General features: G+C 36.8%; 1 protein-coding gene across 1 annotated transcript; it reads left to right on the forward strand.

The window, feature by feature from the left end:
• Window positions 1-8,829: 8,829 nt before the first annotated feature.
• LOC110855073 lies at window positions 8,830-10,955 on the forward strand. Its single transcript, XM_022103504.2, has 4 exons — window positions 8,830-9,099; window positions 9,366-9,521; window positions 9,735-9,919; window positions 10,563-10,955. The coding sequence occupies exons 1-4, from the start codon at window positions 8,895-8,897 to the stop codon at window positions 10,788-10,790; spliced, it is 774 nt and encodes a 257-aa protein (XP_021959196.1). The 5' UTR covers window positions 8,830-8,894; the 3' UTR covers window positions 10,791-10,955.
• Window positions 10,956-24,432: the final 13,477 nt, after the last annotated feature.

The following is a 24,432-nucleotide window of genomic DNA, read 5'->3' on the forward strand; positions in this document are numbered from 1 at the left end:
AATTAATATTTTGCGTAAAAAACCAAGATTTCTTCTGCATATATTTACCTGTGTGCTGCACTGTATACAAATAAATAAACCGTTGCAAACGAAATGTAGCAAAGGGGTGAAGCCACACGGAATTGTCTTTGTGGCACGCCCACAACGTCTTTCTGCACTTTCCCGTCATTGTCTCACATGACCCCACGTCTCATTTTGCCCCGTTTTGACACCCCCACCCGCGTACTTCAAACGTACACGACAATACCTTTCAATAGACACCCCACATGACAAAAGTCATTTTTTCGACATTCGACACCTCCCACACGGTCATGGAGTCGTCGCACGTCGAAATGATGGCGATTTCTGAAATCCCCGTCCCAAAATACGTCTAAAACAGTGGAAACGAAAAATTCGACACCCTTGACCGTTGGCGTCATCACCGTGGCGCCGTGACCTTACGACCTACAACGCCCATCTTCGAACTCATCCCGTCCTCAAAAATTAGAAACTCGTTGGCGAAAACCGGATGTCGAAATTCGAATCCGTTCTAAAGTTATCGGGGATACAGACGGACGGACGGACGGACAGACGGACGGACAGACGGACGGGACAGACGGACAAGACATTTCCATAAAGGGGTTTTCACCCCTTAATAAATGGTTACTTATATATGCGCGGTAGGCGCACTCACGACAACGTCTTATTTCGCAATCGCAACTCATATATGTAGCAAACTTGCGAAGATAAAAAAATATTTGGGTCGTGAGGCGCTTCGCAAATCTCGCCAATCTCGAAATCCTTCTATTGATATTGAGTAGGGCATGCAATACCGGTATTTGAGTACCGGTATTCACCGGTATTACTGAATACCGAATACCGGTATTGACGAGCTCAATACCGGTATTCAAGTTAAAAATTTGACATATTGATACCGTCTTTCAGTCAAGCAAAATTAAACTGGTTTAAACAAAAAAATCAAATTTTCGGCAGATAAAAATTATGGGAAATTTATCACTCACGCCTAACATACATTAAACTTTATTTGGGAATATTCTAGAACCTTTATTTTTAAGGTTTCCGACAATTTTAAAAAAATACTTGAGAAATTGAAGCCTCGATAACTTATAATATTAAATAAGGTGTTTATTCAGGCAGATTGTCGTGTATAAAAAATTTTAAAAGTTCACAATACGGGTAAACCGTTTTACGTGTACGAGACTCATAAAAGACCGTGTATCTGCAGAAATTATACGAAAAAATACTAAACTTTAAACAGCCGAATCATTATTGTTAAGAAGATACAAACCCCAGAAATGCTTCACGGATACCGTAAACCATAATCTGATAAATCTACTCACAATAAAACCCTTTTTCAAGCTACACCGGGATCGATTATTAGCGAATTATGCCAAAAAAATCAAGCCAAAAATTAGGAGTCACGTGACACCTATCTTTTCGTTGAATGGCCCCTTCGAAGAAAAATATTGGAGGTCAAAGTTCACACGAGCGCCTTGGTTTTCGCCCAGTGGAGGAAAACGCAAGAGAAAATGTGCTCAAAAATTGAACTTAACCGGCAATAGTTTTCTTCAAAGGGCCATTCAACGGAAAGAGAAGTGTCACGTGCCCCCAATTTTTGGACATAACTCGCTAATCGATCCCGGTGTAGCTTGATAAAAGGTTCCATTGTCAGTCAACTAACAACCATTTTACGACTTACCCAGAAATTTCTAAATTCACGGAAAGTATCTTCTGCATATTTGAGTAATGTTACATATGTACACACGAAATGTACTTTCAGATAATGTTAGAATTTTGGAGTTTTTGGAAATTTTTGGTAATGTAGAAAACTTAATGAATTTGTAAAAGTTGCGACATTGGAAGCCAATAGAACATAGTGGGCATATCAGATAATTCATAGTTAAAAATTTGAACCAGTTGCTGATTTGATTTGATTTGACCCCACTTGAAATTGTTTGCTTTGCCAAACACTGGAACTTTGAACCTCATAGTTTAAATTGTTAAGAGGTATATGACCAACCTTTTTCTTAGTGATTTGAAGTATGTTCATTTTAGTGATATGTTATTACACATCAGCATTTAATGCCTTGCTGAGTTTTTACTATGTATTGCTTCGTATGATCATTTTCCATAGCTTAATACATATTTAACATATGGTTCCGGTAATACCGGTATTACCGAAGGTCCTAATACCGAAAATACCGAATACCGGTTTTGGGAAACAACCCCGGTATTGCATGCCCTAATATTGAGTTTGCGAAATAGATTTGAAAAAGGTATGATTTTCCCACAATTTTTTTGCGAAATCTCGCAAAACTTGACAAGTTACATATGTGACTACGCTCATTTGCGAAGGTGCAGAAAAATATTCATGGCTACATAAACAAGTCGACGCGACATTAACAAAATCTTGTGCTGTTAACAAAATTCCGAATTACTAACAGAATTTCGCCTTGCTTTCAAATTTCCTGATAAGTAAAACGTTCATCGAACGTTGTAATATTACATAGGTAAGAGTCGATTTGAATTTCCAATGTAACTTTTTTTATACTTTTGGCAACATTTTATGGGAAAATTTCTTTTGCCATTGGCAAAATATGTTCATAACTATAAGGTATAATTGAATAATACGCTAACAACCGTTAATAAACAGCGTAATTCCATCGTGGAAAACTAATATGGAAATTGCAATTATTTTGCAAAGTTCAACATATTGGAAAACTGGGGTCAAAAATCGAGGCAGCGGCCAAATTCTGGTCCAAAATAATTTTTAAAATTATTTCGAGCCATTATAAAGCAAAGGTTTGGTCAAAACTGGAATTTCTCAAAATTAGCAAAAAATTCGCGCATTTTGGGTCAGATCTCGAAAACTGCTGGACGACCACCCCAATTTTATTACTGATTTTTGATCTACTAAATATTACGCAACTTTTAAGCCATCTAACTCGAAAATCGTTAGAGCGCGAAAAAATCACTATTTCATTGTATATATCTATCTTAACCAACTGCGTAAAGTTACAGTCTTGCCTCTTTACCGAGAAAGTATGCTTTTTGTCAACATTTTTGTAAACGAGGCACCGAATTAAGTGAGGGTATACAACATCTTCCACAAAAATCTCGTCCAGCAGTACTCGGAAAAAGTGCAGATGTTGCAGAGTTATTTATAAACCTTCTCTATTTCCGTTTTTAGTGCACGCTTTAATCATGCTTTCAGTTCAGTCAGTAACATATTTACGTCTGATCTTTTCACTCTGAAGAGATTTAGGTTTCTTACGTATGTAAATACTTACGATTGTACGTTGGGTAACCATAGCTATGGTTACCCAACGTGCTGAGGTTACCTCACTGAGGTAACCTCAGTCTTCACCCACTTTCAAAATTTAAACTCAATTACTGCTCAGAATTACTTTCCTAATTATGTAATCCAAGATTTCACCAATTTAAGAAATCTTTTAAAAGGTTTACATTGCTTTAATGATTTCGCGACTTTTTAAGATAGATATATACAATGAAATAGTGTTTTTTTCATCTACCAACGATTTTCGAGTTTGATAGCTTAAAATTTGCGTAATTTTTTGTAGATAAAGAATTCGTAATAAAAAGGGGGGGCCCACCAGTAGTTTTCGAGATCTGAGCAAAAATGTGTGATTTTTTTGCTAATTTTGGATTTTGACTCAAACTAGTCCAACTTTTGGTCAAATATTGCGGGAAATACTTTTCAAAATAATTTTCCACTCGAATTTGGCCGCTGCCTCGATTTCGGACCCCAATTTTCCTATGTATTGAAGTTTGCAAAATAATTGCATTTTCCGTATTATTAAGATAGATATATACAATGAAATAGTGTTTTTTTCATCTTCCAACGATTTTCGAGTTTGGTAGCTTAAAATTTGCGTAATTTTTTAAATGCCATGCAATTATGTAGATGGCTTTTGGAAAATAATTTGAAATTTCACTAGATTTTTTTTGTTGGTGGATATACATAAATATATAAAATTGTTAATGCCCGGATTAGATTGCCACTTAGTGTTGCATAGTTCATACGCTTGACTTTATGAACCAGTTATAGCAAAATTTATGACGTACTTTTAATCAGATTTATATATGCAAAATTTTAATTTAATTTACCTAAAAAATTCATCTTTTTTAAAATATAGATGTAATGAAAACCTCATCTTCATCAGCAGAAACTGAACACGACCATGTGGAAAAGTTCCCCCATTTCAACTCAACATGCTGCTACTTGATTTTTTATCGGAGCCCTGTAGCTGGATAACAAGGTTTCAGCAAGGCGAGGTTCACGCTATAGATAAATTATTTAAATCTTCGTCCTTCAAATATAAAGTTTTGAAATAGAGAGAACTGTATGTTTATTTGTGTGGTGTGACTCTTGTAACTGCGATGGTGAAATGTGCCGTAAAACTGTGCAAAGAAGCAGCGGCGTGGTCACACTTAGTTACTTTGCGGTGTCATTTATTATCATCCAAAAGCCAGTTACAAATCTAGAGTGTTAAGGAGACGAGGGTAAAATGTGTGTTGTTATCTTGAGAGCTGGAGTGACACTGTCCACTTTTCACAATGGTTTTTGAGAATATTCCACAAAAAGCGACGCTATTTTACAAAAGGGCACATCCTTATCTCCTCCTCTCGATCAATGACAAAAGAACAGCTTGAAAATTAATTTAATTAAGAAGGTGGAGAGGAGAGGTCAAAGTTTAGAAAAAATACAAATTTTAAGAAGATAAAATGGGCAACAAACTCAATTAACTCGAGTCTCACTTGTGCCCGTTCAAATTTCCCTACGTGAACCAGTCTCAAATCAATACATAAATCTCATATTATCATGTCATGCAAATTCATTATCATTTAAGAGGTCATATATTCATAAAAAATAATTATGTAAATCTGTCGACGACACCAAGTATTTAACTTCTGTTGTGTTGTCACTAGTCTGGTGCTAAATACTTTCCAACCCCTTCGAGTCCTCATCCTTTTAACCCGTTGAAATATGTACATCTGCTAAAATCATTACACTCAAAATAAGATAGTAATGAATCATTACCATGCGGAATGACTATGTGGCTCTACCACGTCGGTTACGATTTGTAGTAGAAATGGTAATAATAAGTTCAGGGAAATTCAAATTTAATACATAATGGTATTCACTTCCTTAATATTTGGTAATGAATTTGAATTTCCCTGAAATTATTATTACCACTTCTACGACAAATCGTAACCGACGTGGTAGAGCCAAATAGTCATTCCGCATGGTAATGATTCATTACTACCTTATTTTGAGTGTAGGAAATATTTATGTTTTTATACCCTAAATATAAACTAAAATTAGTTCGGCGTAAAAAACGGAGCATAATGTTTGCGATTTCAAGTGACAATCTGTCACGCTTTTACACACGTGAAATTGGGCAATAACAGAAATTGAATGCACGGAAGTGAAGTTTATGTAATTTGTCCTTTTTATGTAACATGTCATAATTTATTTGCGAATTAACGCCAACGTACGTAAAAATTCTCGCGAAATTTGAACATTATCTTTTATATACACTTATTGATTTGTAGATTAGCGTTAATCTAAAAGCTTATGCCTCGCTTTTCTTAGGCAGAGAAAGTATAGCACAATCAATTAATATTAATTAATTAATCACAATTAATTACAGTCGGCGTCGCCCAAATCTGGCGGGGGTTAAGATTTTAGTATTGATTGGAAAATATTTAAGCGTGATGGAATTTCTGCCCTCCAATTGATTAACATTGCGAGCGGGTTGAAATTCATATCAAATCCGTCACGCTTAAATATTTTCCAATCAATATAATCCAGTAAACTCAAAATCTAGTCATGTTAGAGTCACAGCAAGCATTTTTGCAAAGTGGTATGGTAAGTCTCTCGTCGGGGACAGGATAGGATTCCTCGATCAAGAAAAAAAAATTCCTGTACCATTTACTCTAAATTTTTATCGCTAATTTTCTAACATCAAATTCATAAACGACTTTGATCAAGTGTATATTGCCTTATAGACGTACATAATTATAAATACTCACTTTGGCCAAAGGTAACATAAATGAGTAAATATGCATTAGAATGTTTATTTCCCGTTGTAATGGTAAATGTACATTTGGAGATGAACGACAACTTCAGTCAAGATTAACTTTCGCATTTTATGTTTTTAGATATGAAAAAATGATCCACACATTGATTATGTAGGCCAGGTTGGATATTTCACCGGATATGATGTTGAACCCCCATGTTGTGTATGTATGTATGCATTACTAGTTAAATATTCTACCAATTCTTTTAGCTCAATTGCAGTAAAGTCCATATAATTGTTGGAATCGTTTCCATCAGTTACTTGATGGTTTGGAGGATAAATCATCTTTTTCGTCGTGTTGTTTCATTGGGGAGAGTTGTACTATGTGGGGTGACCAGACTACTCATTAATAGAGACAGCCAGGCCAGCGGCGGTAGCGCAAGGGGAGAGTTGGATTCCAAGCTAATCCTGTTTTACTTGTAGGGTTTAGTGGGGTTTGTGATCTTGTGTCATACTTTTTACATACTTATGTATTTCCGTACCTCGGAGAAATATTTTGCACAAAATGCGGCTGTTACTTGTACTTCTCCTTGCCCGAGATGGGTAGGGCAAGATGATTGGGATGGCGGTAGTGTTATACATAGATTCATGGTTACCGGTGACCATTTTTGTAATAATGTTTCATGGTTTATACAGATTTTCTTGAGACTAGACATGCACCGAGTACTCGGCGCTGCCGAGTACTCGGCATGTTTTGGCCGTGTTCTCACTACTCGAACTCGGCCGAGTATTTTTGCCTGCTCGGCCGAGCATTTCTTAAATTTTCATATACATCCAGTACTACTTTACGCAGTACTTACACCGCGCAGTTCAAATTTTCCATTAGGTGATTTTTGCAGTCAAAATCAAACTTACTTGAAAAATACACCCATGAAATTTGTTAATTCTATCCGGTAATCAACTTTAATCGAAATGTTGGAACCGGAAGAAGAATCAGTAGCTTCACGTGATTCCGTCCACCAGTTCTCAAAATATAGGTTCTGGTAATTAAATATTATGTAAACAATGATTTTTTTGATGATCTTTTTGACAATTTACTCGTGGCAAAGCCTTGCTCGGTACTCGATTGCCGAGCATTGCTCGGTGCTCGGCAAACGAGCAGAAGCGAGTACTCGGCAAAAATATAGCCGAGTACTCGGTGCTCGGCCGAGTCGACGTTTTCTGTACTCGGTGCATGTCTACTTGAGACATAAATAATTTTCGTAGTTTGTCACGCAATATTTGTTTACCGCTGTAATGGTAAATATGGAACTAATTTCACTCAAGATTTTGTTGCCGATTGATTTAGGTTCGTTAATTAATCGTCGTCCTTGACGATTAAGGATTCGTATAATAATTTATATTGAGTTTTCTTTACATGTATGCAAAGAAAATCTGTATACAAATGTTTTTTTAATTGGACAGGAAGAGTTTCTTTACACAACGACTTAACCTTAATTGAATTGAGATAACTTTTAATTTGAGAGATATGAAATTATTTGCGTAAATAGTTGCGCTTGGGTTTTCGAATATTCGTGGCGAAGATAAAAATTCAATTAATTCATGCCTTTTAATTGTAATGTTGGAAATTTGTGATAATTTTCGAGCGAAAAAATCCTTCTCTGATTCCGACAACGGAAGCCAACAGGACACTTAAGGGCGAGGCACCACTTCGGTCGCGGATTAATAGATAATCACGATGAATTTTCGCTTGGGTATTTGCATTTATTAAGAAATTTATTACATACATACATTACATACATACATAAATTATTCCTTGTAACTAGTAATTTATTTTTATGTATACATTGTATACATACAATTACAGCTAAAGCCCAATTTCTAGTCTCCTCACTCTATCATTTGTTGACGTAGTATCCAATATACATATTTAATTGGTACTTAAATTTATACATACACAACTTGATCGGGTAATTAACTATGTTGATTATTTGTAAAAATATATAAATGAAATGTTAAGTTAGCAAATTATTAAACATGGGTATATGTTATACTTTAATATATATGCAAAATTTGCATTGCAAATTATTAAGCTGTAGAATTATGGCAATAAAATAAAATATTTAACGTTATCAAACCAAAAAAATGATTGCAAGGGTACAAGGTCAGAGTGGATAAATAAATATGTACATATTTAAACTAAATTAAATTTGCCGTAATCACGTCGTTGGGAATTATTTATTACAGAGAATATCAATTACCTGATTGATAACAAAACACATCCAAGTCTGCCATCCGCGCGATTTTTTTTTCATTATTTTATACGGTTATATAATTGCCAATTACCATACACGCTCTTAAAAATAATGTTACATTTTCAAAAGTAATTCACTCTGAATCCTAAATTATAGTAAGCGATGTTAAATCCAGAGAAAGCATTGCTCATCGTCAGATTAAAAGTACTCTGGATTTAGTAAAAAAAAATTGAATATGGAATTCAGGGTGCAATAACTTTTCGTAAGCAAAACATTATTTTAAAGAGTGAGCAAATATACAAACGTCATAGGAATAACTCATCCAATTAATTTACAAAGGTTGGCCGACATGCTTCTGCACTTATGCAATCCAGAAATAACTTAATTGGCGATCAGTATGTGCGCAAAACTGATTAAAATTTATGCAAGCCTTATCACAAATGGACCTTTCGACTTCAATGATACGAGAAATATCATTGCAGTACGAATACGAGAGATCAAGCCATATTTAAACGTAACCCCAGCCTATTTTGTGGCATTCAATTTGAAAATTCATTAATAACTCTCTAAACAATTAATACTAATTGAATTGACAATGTCTGCACGACACGTCTTATTGCAAATTTCTTTTTGCATCGTCATTCTGAATATTTTTGCACAAGGTGCGAAATTATCTCCAACCAAGCCAGTCAAAACGATTCGGATTTCCCCGACCAGCAGCAGTTACACGGTCAACCACCTGACCAATTACGAAGTTCCAGAACTGCGCCAAAACTCGAAATCTTTGTACGCATGTAACAGTAAGTTTTTTTGAATGCTTCAAATGCGTATATTTTTAGTGCATTAACTTCTAATTGCTGTTAAGTATACGAAATCATATTTAACTCTAATTGTTTTGACAGTCATTTTAAATATTAAGGGGATTAACTCTATATGTATGTATTTGGAGTGTAAAAATGAATTACTAGGGGAAAAGTATTAATGGGGCCCATTTCCACAAATTAGCGAGTACAATTCAACATTTTAGGGGTTCAATAATTTAATGAAAATGAAAATTTCCCTTCAGGTACGGAAACTCCGAACGTGTCGTTCCCCCAGGAAGGTGCCGTTGGGGAAGTAGTCTTCCTAAACTTGAACGGTTGCAGTTCCGTGACAGATGACGAATGTACTTATGACGTCTATGGCGAACAGAATTTCACTTATCAAATGGTCTTCAAGGCTGGTATTAGTCCAAGAAATTTTTTAATTTGCTCAATTTAAGACGGATACTACATATCTACATAGGGCTTGAAATGTGTCATAAAGAATTGCACACACTTAGAAAACTGCTACTAAAATTTCGACAAAAAACTTTGAACTTTTTCCTACTTGAGAAAAGATGTGTTTAAAATAAAAATTCTCATATCAATTTACTGTAAATTTATTGTTTGATAAGGTGGAGTTTCCCAAGTCCCTCGTTTCAGGACGGAAGGGTCCTACACCTACTGCGGCCCGATTGTCTGCCTTAACCTCTGGTTTGACTTGATCCGATCGCCGATCGAATTCCCGTTCAATCTCACGGCTGGTGAATACTATGGCATTAACTATGTCGGATTTCTTGAGGGGAACCAATTTGACGAGGTTACTAGAAATATATAAAAATCTTCTTATTAATAAATTTCCTACGCATATTTAGTTTCCGCAAGATTGAAGGGGTAATTTGGACCAAAAAATTTGAAAAACTTTCCGGAAGAAATTAGGCCCAACTTTCTGCATTAAGTTGGCGAAAATTTGGTACAGACATTTTCTTCCGAAAAACATTAATCTTATAGTTAGATTGATTAATACAGAGAATTATGCAGACCTAAATATTTCTGCAGCTACAATTCTTCCCAATATTTAAAATCGGTCAACACATTTGTAAGAATTGTGTATAATTTAGGTAAAGTTATACAGATCATCCAGTTTTTGTCGATTGGTGCAGAATTTGTGTTATTTATTAAGATAAGATAAGATAGGAATTTATTCCTCTCTTCCCAGACTCTTGGCACAAAGAGATTATAGATTCTACATAATTTCTTAGTTTACTTACTGACTAAATAATTTCGAATTATTGACGTATATAAGAGAGTTATTTATTATCGGAATGCCCCAACAGAATTTTTTAGGCTACATCCCTTCAAGGTTAACAAGACCCTACACCTCTATCTTGTGATGTTAATGTGTCAACATACATTTTTTTAATATCGATTTTATTATATAATTAACTTGCTTTAATTTTTAGCCATCCTTCACCTTCGAGACCTGGGCGGCCGTGGGTGATTACGAATGTTCCCCGCCAGAATATGACCTTTTAGTTGACGATCAGCTGATCGGGGCAGGCATCCAGTATGACGAGTGTCCCCCGGGAGACTGTTTCTGTGACGAGGGCAAAATCGGGGCTAAAATGACGGAAGATTTTTCAAATATGGAGACCTGTTTCAAAACCAGGATCACGTATCATAATAACTGATCCCAGAATGGGTTCGGTTTATGATCCCGGTTATCAAGAAATTTTGCTTCAATTTTATGTATGAAGTTAGTAAGAATTCGCCAATTCTTAACCAAAAATTATAGCGTTAATGAATTCTACACGAAACATTGACACATTTGTAATTTTAATAAAATCTAAATTACCGTAAATACTATATTTATGTATAGCCGGGGCTAAAATCCAAAACGGGTCATAGACCCGGCTAAATTTGTTCCGCGCTAGTTTGTATTTATTATTATAAAATCACATATGTACAATTAATTTTAACTCAATTTGAGTTCTCTTATTTAACAATATGCGCCATCAGTAAAACATTCACCTTAAATTGGAGTCCTTACAGAGGGTTAGCAGGTTTTTAAAAATTTTATCTCATTATTATATGTAGGCCAAAATTCGCTGAGTGTGCCAAATATAGTGTATCTACATATGTAAATTATGACAGTGTCAGCTGGCAGGACACGAACTATGACCGTGGCTGGAGCGAGACCGAGAAACTTTAACAATCCCCACACAAAAATTTTCCATGGGATACACATACATACATACTCCACGACTTTGTGGTGCAGTGAGGCCTAAAATCGCGCTCTGGGAACGCTCGAGAAAGCGCTAAATTTATGAAGTTGTTTAAGCATTAGGGGGCCATGCGAACTTACCAGTATTAAATAATCTGTTAGTTAGACTCAGGCAAATTGATATAGAAATACATGAACTAATTATTTATGTACACACATATATTGTTATCTTTAAGAAGCTTAACGAATTTCCAATATTGCAGTATTTAAATGGGGACAAAAGAAATATTATTCGAGACAATTTTAAATTTGATAGTTTGTCCAACTTGTGGATGCCTGAAAATTTATGGTACAAATGTGAAAACGATGGTTTTCTTCCGACGTCGTTTTGGAACTAGTATCAGTAGTCCACACAGTTTCTTCCACCCACCTACTACACGTCCAATGATACATTCAACCAATCCCGCCATTACAGTTGCTGCCACCAAAATACCCCAAATGTGAAAAAATGTCGTGATACCGGTCGTTAGATCGAGCGGTTTAACCAACTCAGGAATCTTATGGCTTTTGATAATTTCCCTAGTGAAGACACTCCTGGCTGTATATTCCTCGTTCTGTGATTTCCATCTGAGAAAATTATAACATCCCGATTCAACAAACCAGTCCAGCCATTTTGAATAATTGGATTCTCCCGTATTGAAAAAGCTCCACCCGGCGCTTCGACTAAATATTGCTTCATCACTCTCGAAAAATTCCAACCAGTAGTACTTTCTTCTTAAGTAGGCCAATTCAATCTTAAACTTGTTCGATTGCTCGACATGCACAGTTCGGCCACATTTAGCAAGGTCAACCTCCATAAATGATGTACGTGGTGGAATTATTCGATTTGGAGGGGATAGAGAATCACTGATTGTCATATTAAAAATTGTGTTGTCTATTTTTGGAATCCAAATGTTTGCTCTACTGAGTAGATCGAACCATTGCGAAACTTCGACACCTAGTTCGATATCGCCAATTAATTTCAAACTTTCCGCCCAGTGCTTCACTTCTTCCCAACACATGTTGAACAACCTTCCTTGCGGGTTTGTTATTTCGGATTTGGCCAGGTCGTTTCCAGCTAGATTGTTCAACCAATCACGAATTCGCTTTGCCATTATGGAGAAAAAGTCGAAGCCAAGTACTTTTAAATCCCACTTCATGTTTGGGTATCCAGACACCCATTGTGGTGTATAGGCATCAAATCCTATTATAGGGTTTGAGCTAATTTCAAACGCTCCAATTTCCTGACGCTTTGCTCCAGTAAAAAGCCCTTGTAGATTGATTAAGGCATCTGATAAGAATCCTGTAGAATTTTCTGCTTTAGGGAGTAATTCGTCAAACCGACCAATCGATTTCTTGGGTAAGGGGATTATCAAGGAGGATATCAATTTGCTGGTGTATAGTTGGGTCAAGATAATAGATTGTAAAACCCAGACGCCAAAAATGAATCGGAATGCTAAAATGCTATCGACGTTTCTGGATATCCTAGCACTCTTTTCGAGTAACGCGGCGAAAAATGTTAGAATGCCGTAACCCAGAGGGGCATGTTGACCCATGCCCTTCTTTAACTTTATGTTCACAAATGTAAGTAAAAATGTGGTTAAACTGACCAAAAATGTTGACAGGTAGATCCAAACTGTTGCAGAGAATGGTTTGTAATACATCCTCAGAGTGTACGGCTGATATGCCCAACAGGTCAGGAATTTGCTGGATATTTCACCAGTGATGCCGAATTTGTCGACAAATACAACGTACTTATTCTCCCTATGTATAAAACAGTAATGTACTTTAGCAGTAACATAAATTTAAATATATTAACTTACGCAACGTGTTCACTGAACATGATTGGAAGGAATATGTTCGTCTTGCCGTTGGTTGCCTTAAATGTAACATTCTTGTAGCAGAATACATCCTGCGCAGTCATATCTCCCAACCTGGTTCTTAAATTGTTGCTACCACAAAATGCGGTAACATTTTGTCTCCGACTCATGGTAGGAAGGATTGCCACACTGTACCTCTCTAGTTTATTCACCTGCTTGATAACATCTTGTAAGGTTATCTCGAAGCTAATTCGAAGTAAAGTTAATCCGCAGTGGGCGCAAACACAAAACGCATCAAGTATTGTAGATTGAGACGAAACGAGGATGAACAGATGCGCATAATTGTATATGAGAAGCGATATCCCATTTCTAAATTGGAATTTAGTGTAAACCGAGCTATTCGGAGATTTTAATAAGTTCACGGCTGTTTCAGCTTGCCCAATACTTTCTACCAAGTGAACGATTCTAAGTCGATTTTTGTACGGGATTGTTTGTCCACTTGTGTCTACGCTAAGAGAGAATACTGATTTAAATGCGGCATCAAGCTGACCAATGATCTGAGTGTCTATAAAAATAACTCCGCAGATATCGTGAATGCAATTTTGTTTTGACAATATTTGTAGGTCGCCAGTCGGAAGTGTAGGTATGGTTTGAGTAAGTTCGTTTCAGAAATCTGTGAATCGTTCTGGGTATAGGGGCAGTAATTGGTAGGGCTTCGAGAATTTCTCGATTTTTCGAGTAATCAGTCACAATATGGATGTGTTGTGTAATGGGAGGGATGAAGACGTTAAGTGTGTTCAATATAGAGGGTGATTCCGATGCATGAATTAATTGTCGTGAGAAAAATATGGAGAGTATGATCAAAATTTGCAAAAATGAGTTACACAACATATTTCTCGAAAATAGAAGCGATAGTAGTATGTACCACATTGCGCGTTTTAGTCGCCCCAGAGTCGTATCATGAATGATACGACTCTAGGAAGTCCTATGACAGATATTGAACTCAACCTATTATTAATTAACCAAAACCGTTGATGGATAGCATGCACATTAAGCTATTCGTGTTCGTGAATTTAGATACGTCCTGCTGGATGGTTTCAGTAAGATACTTGGATTGTGCTGCGTGTGTGACCATACTCGTTTGCCTAAATGACTGAAGAAGGCTCGATATGTGTTTGCACAGGAATTTAAAATAAACCAGATAATAAGCATGTCAAGCCAGTCAAGCATTGACATGCTTAAATCGAAGTTTAAACTGTGTATGTCTGTATGGTCATAAATGATCCCAAAATGTTATTTGCCTGACAGTAGTATGGAGTGAATCATGTATTTTGCTTAGTATTAGACACGCAATCGAATTTCAACGTATGTTAATACGGAGCCTGAAATGTTGCCAGAATATTATTTGCTGGTCACTTTTCTTGCCTAAATTATGGATGATGTTCTTTATTTCTACTTTAAATATTAGTGCGTGGCAATGCTCGTGACATGACCATACAAAATTTATGTAAAGCATTTCTCTGTTTGCACGGGATGACTTCTTGGAATGTTGAATATGGACAGGGAATGCCAGCCAAAAAGGTTATAGAACTTAAGGCTTAAGTTTGCTGATGGATTTAGGTTCTACCTACTTGTAGATATTTAAACCTATGTAGATAAGGTATAGCTATATAGTTGCATTCATAAAATATCTATAACATACTTGTAAAATTAAATATTGTTAGAATTATTTGGTGATGGCACTGTTAAGATTTGGACAAGTTAACTATTATAAAAACAATGCGGGTATTCATCATGGGAGGATTTTGGTTGGGAGGCGATTGGCCTAGGAGGAGATTGAGTGTGACGCCATTGGCCATGAAATTAGAATAGTATGTAAAATGTTGTGCTCCACCTAAGGGGAAAATCAAGGAGAGCAAGGATGTACTACACTATTTAAGTAAGTTGGCAGTCAAATAAATTGTGCGAGGTTTATCAGTGCACAGATAACTGCATACTTTTAATGGCTTTGGATACAATCTGAAAAATATATTTACAGACGTATTTAAATACGTCATGGTTTGTTTTCCCGAGTAAGTCATAAATGATAAACCCTTTACACGTTAGGGGCCATCCATAAATTGCGTAACGCAAAAATCGCGATTTTATGGACTCCCCTTTAACATGTGTAACATAGGCACGATATCATTAAAGCCTTAGACCGCCCCCTCCCCGCACCTCTTGCGTTACGTAATTTATGGACGGCCCCCTAGCAGATTATCACTAAAAATTATAATGCGTAGATTCCTGAAACCTAATGCTTTACTTACTTTTATGCAAAATGATATATGCAATAAATATTTGTGCATTAATCACACAGTTTTGCCTAATCTTGTTTATGGCTTATCGCGAATTATTTATTATTCATTTTACAAGCGAATGATTTGCAAGTCGAATGTCCCCTCATTCTTAAAAAAATATGCATGGGTTCTGCAGATCCATACGTATTTGCTCTGTGTTTTAAGCGCATACAGTTGGTCTAAGTACTTTCATTTCAAGAGAAAGTATCCAAGCAGATGGGTATATATTTGCCAAATATATGCCAAATACCGTCTCCGGTCACTTTGCATAATCCCTTTTCCATAACGGTTATATTGCAGAATTTTTATCCCACAAAAGTCACATGAAAAACAACCACTTTCCATAATACATTTTCTCATAAATTGTAGAAAAGGAATAATTTCTGACTAATGAGAACTAAAATCGTGTAGACAATACGAACGCTGGTGGAAAAAACTTGGTATCCAGGTATTTAGGATACCGGGAAATTTTGCGGGCGCCGAAGGCGGCCGCAAAATTTTTTTTTGTCGCCAAAACAAACGGGAAAAAAACGAGAAGAAAAAAAAATGACAAAAAAAATACGAAGCGGAAAGAAAAAATGGGAAGGAGGGAGAAAAAAGGGCGAAAAAATACGAAGCGGGAAGGAAAAAAAGAGAAGGAGGAAGAGAAAAGGGCGAAAAAATACGAAGCGGGAAGGAAAAAAAGAGAAGGAGGAAGAGAAAAGGGCGAAAAAATACGAAGCGGGGAGGAAAAAAACGGGAAGGAGGAAGAGAAAAGGGGGAAAAATACGAAGCGGGAAGGAAAATACGGGAAGTAGGGAGAAAAAAGGGCGAAAAAATACGAAGCGGGAAGGAAATAAACGGGAAGGAGGGAGAAAAAAGGGCGAAAAAATACGAAGCGGGAAGGAAAATACGGGAAGTAGGGAGAAAAAAGGGCGAAAAAATACGAAGCGGGGAGGAAAAAAACGGGAAGGAGGGAGAAAAATTAAAGAAAAAAATACGAATCGGGAAGGAAAAAAAAACGGGACAGCGGTTTAAAAATTAAAGAAAGAATACGAAGCGGGAAGGAAAATAGGGGAAGTCGGGAGGAAAAAGGGCGAAAAAATACAAAGCGGGAAGGAAAAAAACGGGAAAGAGGGAAAAACAATTTTAAAAAATACGACCGAAAAAAATACGAAGCGGGAAGAAAAAAATTGCGAGGGAGAAAAACGGACGAAAAAGAGGAAGCCGGAAGGAAGATGAGACAAAATGGAAGACAGAAATACAAACCAGAAATCGAAAACCTACCGAAAAATTTGAAGCGGGTAGAAGAAATCAATTGAAAAATTTGAAGCGTAAAGGAAAACCCGTTTTTCTCTCCCGTTTGTTTTAGGTAAGTATTTAACAAATCTAGGAATAAATGGAAAGCTGAATGGAGAAGCGCAAGGAGTTGATCCGATGAAAAATACGAGGCAGGAAGATAAAATATGAATGCGCAATTTTTTAGTTGACGGGAAAGAAAAAAACGGGTGAGGCGGAGAAGTTACACGACGGGAGGAAAAAGCCGACGGAAAACAGAAAGTGGGAAGAAAATCGGACGAAAAGGATTTGAAACACGGATAATACGAACCGACGTCAAGACTATAAGGCGGGAATTGTCAAATTTGCGTTAGGTTAGCATAGTCCGACCTATAAAACGCGTTAGTCGCATCCAGTACAAATACCCCAGAATTATTTATGGGGTTCCTGATTTTTGGAGGCTATTAGTTGTTTTGCTATAAGTTGTTTTGACTAATCTTATGCAGCCACTCTCACCATCGTCCGTGAAAGACATTATGCCAAGTTTGATAGTATTTGGGAATAGGTTTTTGAGTTAGGTATGTATGCTTCTCATGACGAATTGTTTAGCGATCTACATACAACATAGCGTAGCAGTAAAATTATCTGGGTGGCGGAGATGTAGGGAGCTTGTTTAGTACTTTTAAGTGCACTTCCTCACCTTAGGACTAGAACCATTTACTTTTTCAAGCTATATTTTATTAAATATGAATTCCTACCGGATATCAATATTTTTGTTTAATTTAGAACTCCGTCTTGAGGAGTTGTATGCACAGTGTGCTAAAACTAGCTAGAGCCTTTCAGATCGTTGGAGATTATAAAAATCTGATAAATGTATTTCAAATTTGAATAAATACCGCAAGTAAATTTTTAAATATTATAAGGCAAATTAGTGTGTAAAATCTTGAAAGTAAGCGGGGGTTTCTAACATCCGAAATGGAAATTTGAATGGCGAAATATAAAATTGCTAAGGGAGTTGAAAGTAAGATTCAGTCTAGTCTCCAATAAAATAAACCCGAAAAAACGAGATTCTTATGTGAAGAGTAAGTGTAACGGAAAGTTTAAAACAAAACGATTAAAATGATAATCAATTATTTGCTTCACCACCCGCTGTATGTTTGATACCACTAAAAAGTTTTAGAAGTTTTTCGTCACATTTTTCGAATTCGTAACAATTTGAAATTATTCGTCGAAATGTGTTTCACCCGATGAGCGAATTTGCGGCCCGTCTTGAACTTAGAGAGCCAAAACCTGTAAAGTGTTGTGCATTGTATATTAACTAAGTTTTAATTGAATAAATTTAATTATTGAGTAGTTGTTGCAATTTATCTATGTGGTATCAAAAATACGGCGGGCGGTGACGCACATAGGTAACTTTATTATCATTTTAATAATTTTATTTTAAACTTTTCGTTGCACTTATGTACTATTAACCTAAGAATCTCGTTTGTTCGATTTATTTTATTTTGTAACTTTTTTTAATTTTTCCTTTATTCATCAATTAACAGGGGTGCATGGCATAATGATTTGCTGGCATTATTACCACAACAGCGCCCAATGCTGGGAAACTTCCAACCGACTTATTTCAGCCATTTGACTACCGATTTTGTTACTCGCGGAAGCAAAAATATAGCAATAAATATACAAAATAATATTTTTTATGTCTGAATATTGTTAGAGTTCTGGTTCACAAAATTACTCTATCGAAATTGTTTTGGGAGGAATCCTCTAAGAAACATCCTCCTGGACGGTGTTTTTGGCCCATAAGTCGGAAAAAAATCATCTACTTAAACATGGAGTCGTCAAAAATGGCGTACTCCCAATCCCCAATAGTGTGCAAAATTTGAGCAAAATCAGTTGGAAATTGACAAAGTTTTTCTTATGACATATTTTTCGAGGTGACCTGTAAACGCACGCTTCTGTAGGTTATTTGGTCCTTGGCTATAGCCAAGAGATTACTTTGCATGACCTTAGAAAAGGATTCCTGGAGACTATTTAGACTGGCAAGGAACGGTCGAAAAAGACATTCGAAACCCATAACCCAGTCAAGAAGAATGCCCTGAAGGCTTCAATTCGAAGCAATCCACGAAGAACCCTCGAAACCTAGCTACATACATAGAGGTTAATGTGTCAAGGCAGACGCTCAAATCGAATCGCTCAAATCAAACATTTTGTTGAAGACTTTGCAACATGACACTGGAATACTAATTATTCCCTGAAAGATAGCCATCTTTAACAAATGTAGGTCTCCCCGATGCTACGGGTCGCTAGAAAGCAAATGACGTATTACTGTGATGGTTTTGGCAAGCGTGAGCTGGTTTGCTATAGTTCCCATAAATCTACTTTATAGGAAAGATGTAGAAGATAAATGCGTCAAATAACTTATGCATTACATTACGTATGCTATAAGATTCTTGAATTCAGTGGGTGCTTCCACCGAGAACTGGCTCAGTGGGTCTTGCCTTCAACGATACATAAATGGAGGAAAACACTTTCGAAAAATTTATTTCAAATCGGAAGCTAACTGGTCCTCAAGATCAACCAGAAATATGTAACATGAGAACTCTTGCAGTTACGCGGTTCATTCCTCGTATATACAGTTATCTCTGCCATACTGTCTACAAAATACTTCTTATCAAAAATACTGAAAGCATTAGTTTGGTAGTAGTTTCTACTCTTTACCACACTCAATTAAATTCTAAAATCTCCTATCTATGTACATGCAGTGTTGATCTGCTCTTTCGCGGGACTGAAGATCAAAGCTGAAGAATATAACAAAACTTCCTGCTTCTTATTCCCACAAATGAATATACGTAGCATCAAATGCAGTGTAATAATAGAAGCGCATGGTAATTACAATTAGTAAACCAACCACCAAGTAATTAGCTAAATACTATTATATTGTCCAAAGCGTTTGTGAGAAGAATAACTATAAAGTTCACTAAATCGGGAAATTTTTGGGACCGGGAAATTTTTTGGCAATGTTGGATACCGGGAAGAAAAAGTTTTTTCCACCGGCGAATACGAAATTGGTCAAAAATATTGCAGCATATAAACTGTTGTATTATAAATTTCAACAATATTCATTAACCTGATACCCACCTTGTAATTTTTGAACCTCCGATTTTCAACGTATCTGATCAGCCTTCAAAATTTCGACACAATTCAACATATTTACTTTGATGAAATCCATTACAAATAGTGTTCATTCGAAAAAGCCAAGCCTCTGCAGAGGGATTCTGAGGGAAATGTGCCACGAAACGTGTTTCCATTTTCGAGAGAAAAAGAGAAAAACTCGGGTTCTTGTGGGTATGCACCACCACTTCGCGTCAAGGTCGTAGGAGAATCCTGTCTCACTTTGCTTCTCTATAGTTTAGTGGGTATGGTTTGTTACGGCTTTTGCCGTATAAGCCCCTCCCTCAGAAACTTTGACCCTAAAAATCTCATGGTTCCCACACTTTTACTCTTTAACAAAACTTTTACACTTTAACAAAAGCTAAAAATATAGGTCTTCCCAAGAAGAAAAATCTGGCATTAGGTTGTCATAAGTAAAAGTGTGGGAACCATGAGATTTTTAACGATTTATGTGTAGGTTCAAAGACTGCCAACTTTCAAATTTTGAAACTTTTTATTCATCAAAATGTCCGTATTTATGGAGGTATTGAAATGTCAAATGCAAGTTTTGGTCTAATTCCTGTTTTGCTTAGTATGCATAGACTTTCTCATTTTTCCAATTTTCCTCCTCCAATTTTTGAATGGGGTGTGGTTACATACAATTCGGAAATATCTATGCTGCATCGACCGCAGCACCCGGAATTTTACTTGCAATTTTTTATATTTAATTCCGTGAAATCGATGCAACGTGGAGCGATACATATCCCTTAGAATCCTTCTACAGAGTTATTGGTACAAGGAGTGGAATTTTCAAAACTTGACAACTATTCCATCAAATTATAAACTTATGAATAGCTTTATAAATAAGCATAGAAATATCTTAATTTCGCAAGTACGAATCCTTTATGATTAGTTATATATTTATTTCACCGTTTGTGAAGTTAACAATTAGTTGATCAGTGATATTTAATAAATCAGATGCATGTGATATTTATATTGTGACCAGCAAGGGCTCCAAAAGTCGCTCCGTCCGTACCCTTGAATGGGCTTACTCAGTAAGTCATGAATAATTGATGAATAATTCTAAGGAAATAATTAGTTACCAAGGTTACTTATTGTGGTGTTAATGGAAATATGGAATATTTATAAATTTATCCATACCTATGATTCGTTAGATGACTGGACTGAATAAACGCCTCGCCACAAATATCGCAAGAGAACGGCCTCTCCCCTGTGTGCGTCCTCTCATGAATCGTGAAATTAGCACAGTTCATAAACACCTTGCCGCAATATTTGCATGGATAATTCCTCATGGATCCGGAGCTCTTCACAGATTTCGGTAATTTGTTCCCCTCATCTGCGAAAAGAATGCAAATAAAGAAATATGTAAATTGTAAATAGGCATGAAACTAGTTCTCTATCATTCTATAGTGAGCGTACTCACGTCAACTTTCGCATATCTTGCAAATTGAGCATAACAACATAACTTGCGAAGTTTTGCGGGTATGCGAGATTTCGCAAAAATTTTGCCGCAAATCCATGCAATTTTTTCGCAAATTTACCCAGCACTTGGGCATGTTCTTATTTCGCAAAATTATTTCGCAAACTCATTCTCATCATCTCCAGCCGGAGAAATTCAAGAAATCTATAGGAACATTATCGAAATAGGTGTTCTTCAGTAGATTTGCGAGATTGGAGAGATTTACGAAGTCATATTTTGCTAATCCCCCCACTACAGAAACATTTTGATCTTCGCCAGTTTGCTAAATGAGTTGCGGTGCGAAATAAGCTGTTGTCGTGAGTACGCCAAATATTAACAACAAAATTATTCCATACAAAGGACGACGCACCCTTCTTATGAGAAAATCCCCCTCCATGATATTTGCCCCAAATTTTGATATGTTGTACACCTCGAGGTGCTTATCAAAAAATGTATTGGTCCCTAAGCCCTAAGTGACCTGGTTCAACCGGAAACAGAGGTCAAAGGTCAGTGCACTTTTTCGCTCGAAACCCCACAAACCGTATATTTTTGGAAAGCTACGGACCTCACGAGTCCGAATATACACCATAATAGGGTCAATGGTCAAGTCTTGACCTTTCGAGGTCAAGCAAAAAGTTGTAAATGTGTGTTGCTGTTGCAACACAGTTGCACACACAACAGCCATAGAGTCGACTAAGCTTGTTGCCATGCACTCGGCTGACCGGAGTGCAGCGGAGTCCGTAAGGTCCATAAACGGTCACCTTGCCCAAATAGCTGACCTCCAAAGGTCAAAGGTTGACCTTTGACCCTATTATGGTGTATATTCGGACTCGTGAGGTCCGTAGCTTTCCAAAAATATACGGTTTGTTGGGTTTCGAGCGAAAAAGTGCACTGACCTTTGACCTCGGTTTCCGGTCGAACCAGGTGACTTAGGGCATAGGGACCAATACATTTTTTGATAAGCACCTCGAGGTGTACAACATATCAAAATTTGGGGCAAATATCACGGGGGGATTTTCTCATAAGAAGGGTGCGTCCTCCTTTAAAACTTTGCCTTTAATAAATTTCAAACAATTTTTTTTTCGGTTTAAGAATAAAACGTTGAAACATATGTAAATTAGTACTCAATAACTGAATAAGCTGTATTACCCCTCTTCAATTTTATTTTGAGGTAGAGTTGATAAACGCCAGTCGCCAGGCTCACAAAAATGCCCAAGATCACCATCAAAAGATAAGCGCAGAAACGGACAAGGGTGTAAATTACTCTCTCCCCCGGATTCAAGGTCACTTCGCCTGGCCCTAAGTTATAACGATTTTGGCCTTGAATAACCCCGGCCCGGTTTGTCGTAACGGGTCAAAATTTTGAACAGAGGAGCATGTTATCCTCAGATAGCCGTGTGCAAAATTTCAACTCTCTACTTTCAAAAATGCCTCCCCCACAGCCCCCAGAAGTTTAGACAGTCATTTCAACTCTTTCCAAACTGCGTCTAAAAAATCGATCTCGGCAGAAAAATTTTTCTTTAAATATCCCAAGCCAAAGAACTCCATTTGACTTACATCCGGTGATTATACAGGTATTTCACTATTCGAAGTGATTTTTATCTCCAATCTAGCTTCAAGGTCCTTTGCATAATCTTGGGTGAATTTTGCCGTCTGGGAAGACGCTGCGTCATCGTGAAAAATCACCTTATTTATTTATTTACCGTACAATGTAGGAAATTGTGATTCTTAAAGCGGTTTCAGTACACGGTCCACATATTACTTTGCAGGTACCTTTACTTTTTTGGGGACTTTGATAAGTGGGAGGACACCACGACCCGACATTGCATCCACGTCAATAAAATGTTTGGAAAAGTTTTCCTCACGCAAAAGCACCAACTTGCGTGATTTTTTTCGGCATTTGTCGTGTAGTAAGCTTTTCGGACCCAATTAGTAACTTGTAGGGAAAATAGTGTTTCGTCAATTGTCATCAATAACTCACTCCTATTCCTCAACAGAAAATTCAAATAAAATTTTTTGTAAACACGAGCGAGATTTTTTCTGGGACAAGTTGAAATGACTGTTTCAGATTCTGGAGGCTGTGGGGGAGGCATTTTTGAAAGTGGAGAGCTGAATTTTTGCACACAACTATCTGAGAACAACCATAGATCGGATATTTTGCGTACTCCGGCCTCCGCGTACTCCGGCCTCCGCGTACTCCGGCCTCCTGCCGGCCATGCGTACTCCGGCCTCCGCGTACTCCGGCCTCCGGAGGCCGGAGTACGTACTCCAAGCCCGGAGTACTCCGATCTATGAGGACAACATGCTCGTGTGTTCAAAATTTTTACCCGCTACGACTAACCGGGCCGAGGTTATTCAAGGTCGAATTCGTTATAACTTAGACGCCTGACCCCTGTCCATACGTACAATCTCATCATTTAAACAATTATATTCGGCAAATTGCATCATGGATTAATCACGCATGCCAATACATAATTTGCATACGTTAACTGAAAGTCCTATCTACATATTGTCATGTACATAACTTCATTTCCACGTGGATAATATTTGCACATAGAAAACCATCAACAGAACGTAATTAGCAGACTTCCAAAATAAATTCATACAGGGTGGTGTAAATGTCAGGTTACAATGGAAAATTTTTCAATGCGAAAAATTCGTAAATTTCCATTAGTTACGGATTTCGGATTGAGATTTTTATTAATTTGTATCAAAACTTATAGAACACTGATGACAAAATTCTTAAATTATTTAATTTCATAGGCAAAATTTGGGTAACTAATGAAGACTTGCGAATTTTTCCCGTTGAAAAATTTTTCATTGTAACCTGACATTTAAACCACCCTATATACGTATATGTAAATACATTCATTTACTAACAAACGTAACATAGACACGCATGCATACATTAATATATACATAGATATGTAAATACATCTGTTAGTGCACACTAAAACTCTGAGACAAAGATGTCAAATGATACACAAATTGGTTTCCATGACAACCAGTCTCTAAGAAAGA

The sequence above is a fragment of the Folsomia candida genome, unplaced genomic scaffold (assembly GCF_002217175.1).
Source record: "Folsomia candida strain VU population unplaced genomic scaffold, ASM221717v1 Fcan01_Sc011, whole genome shotgun sequence".
Taxonomy (NCBI): Eukaryota; Metazoa; Arthropoda; class Collembola; order Entomobryomorpha; family Isotomidae; genus Folsomia; species Folsomia candida.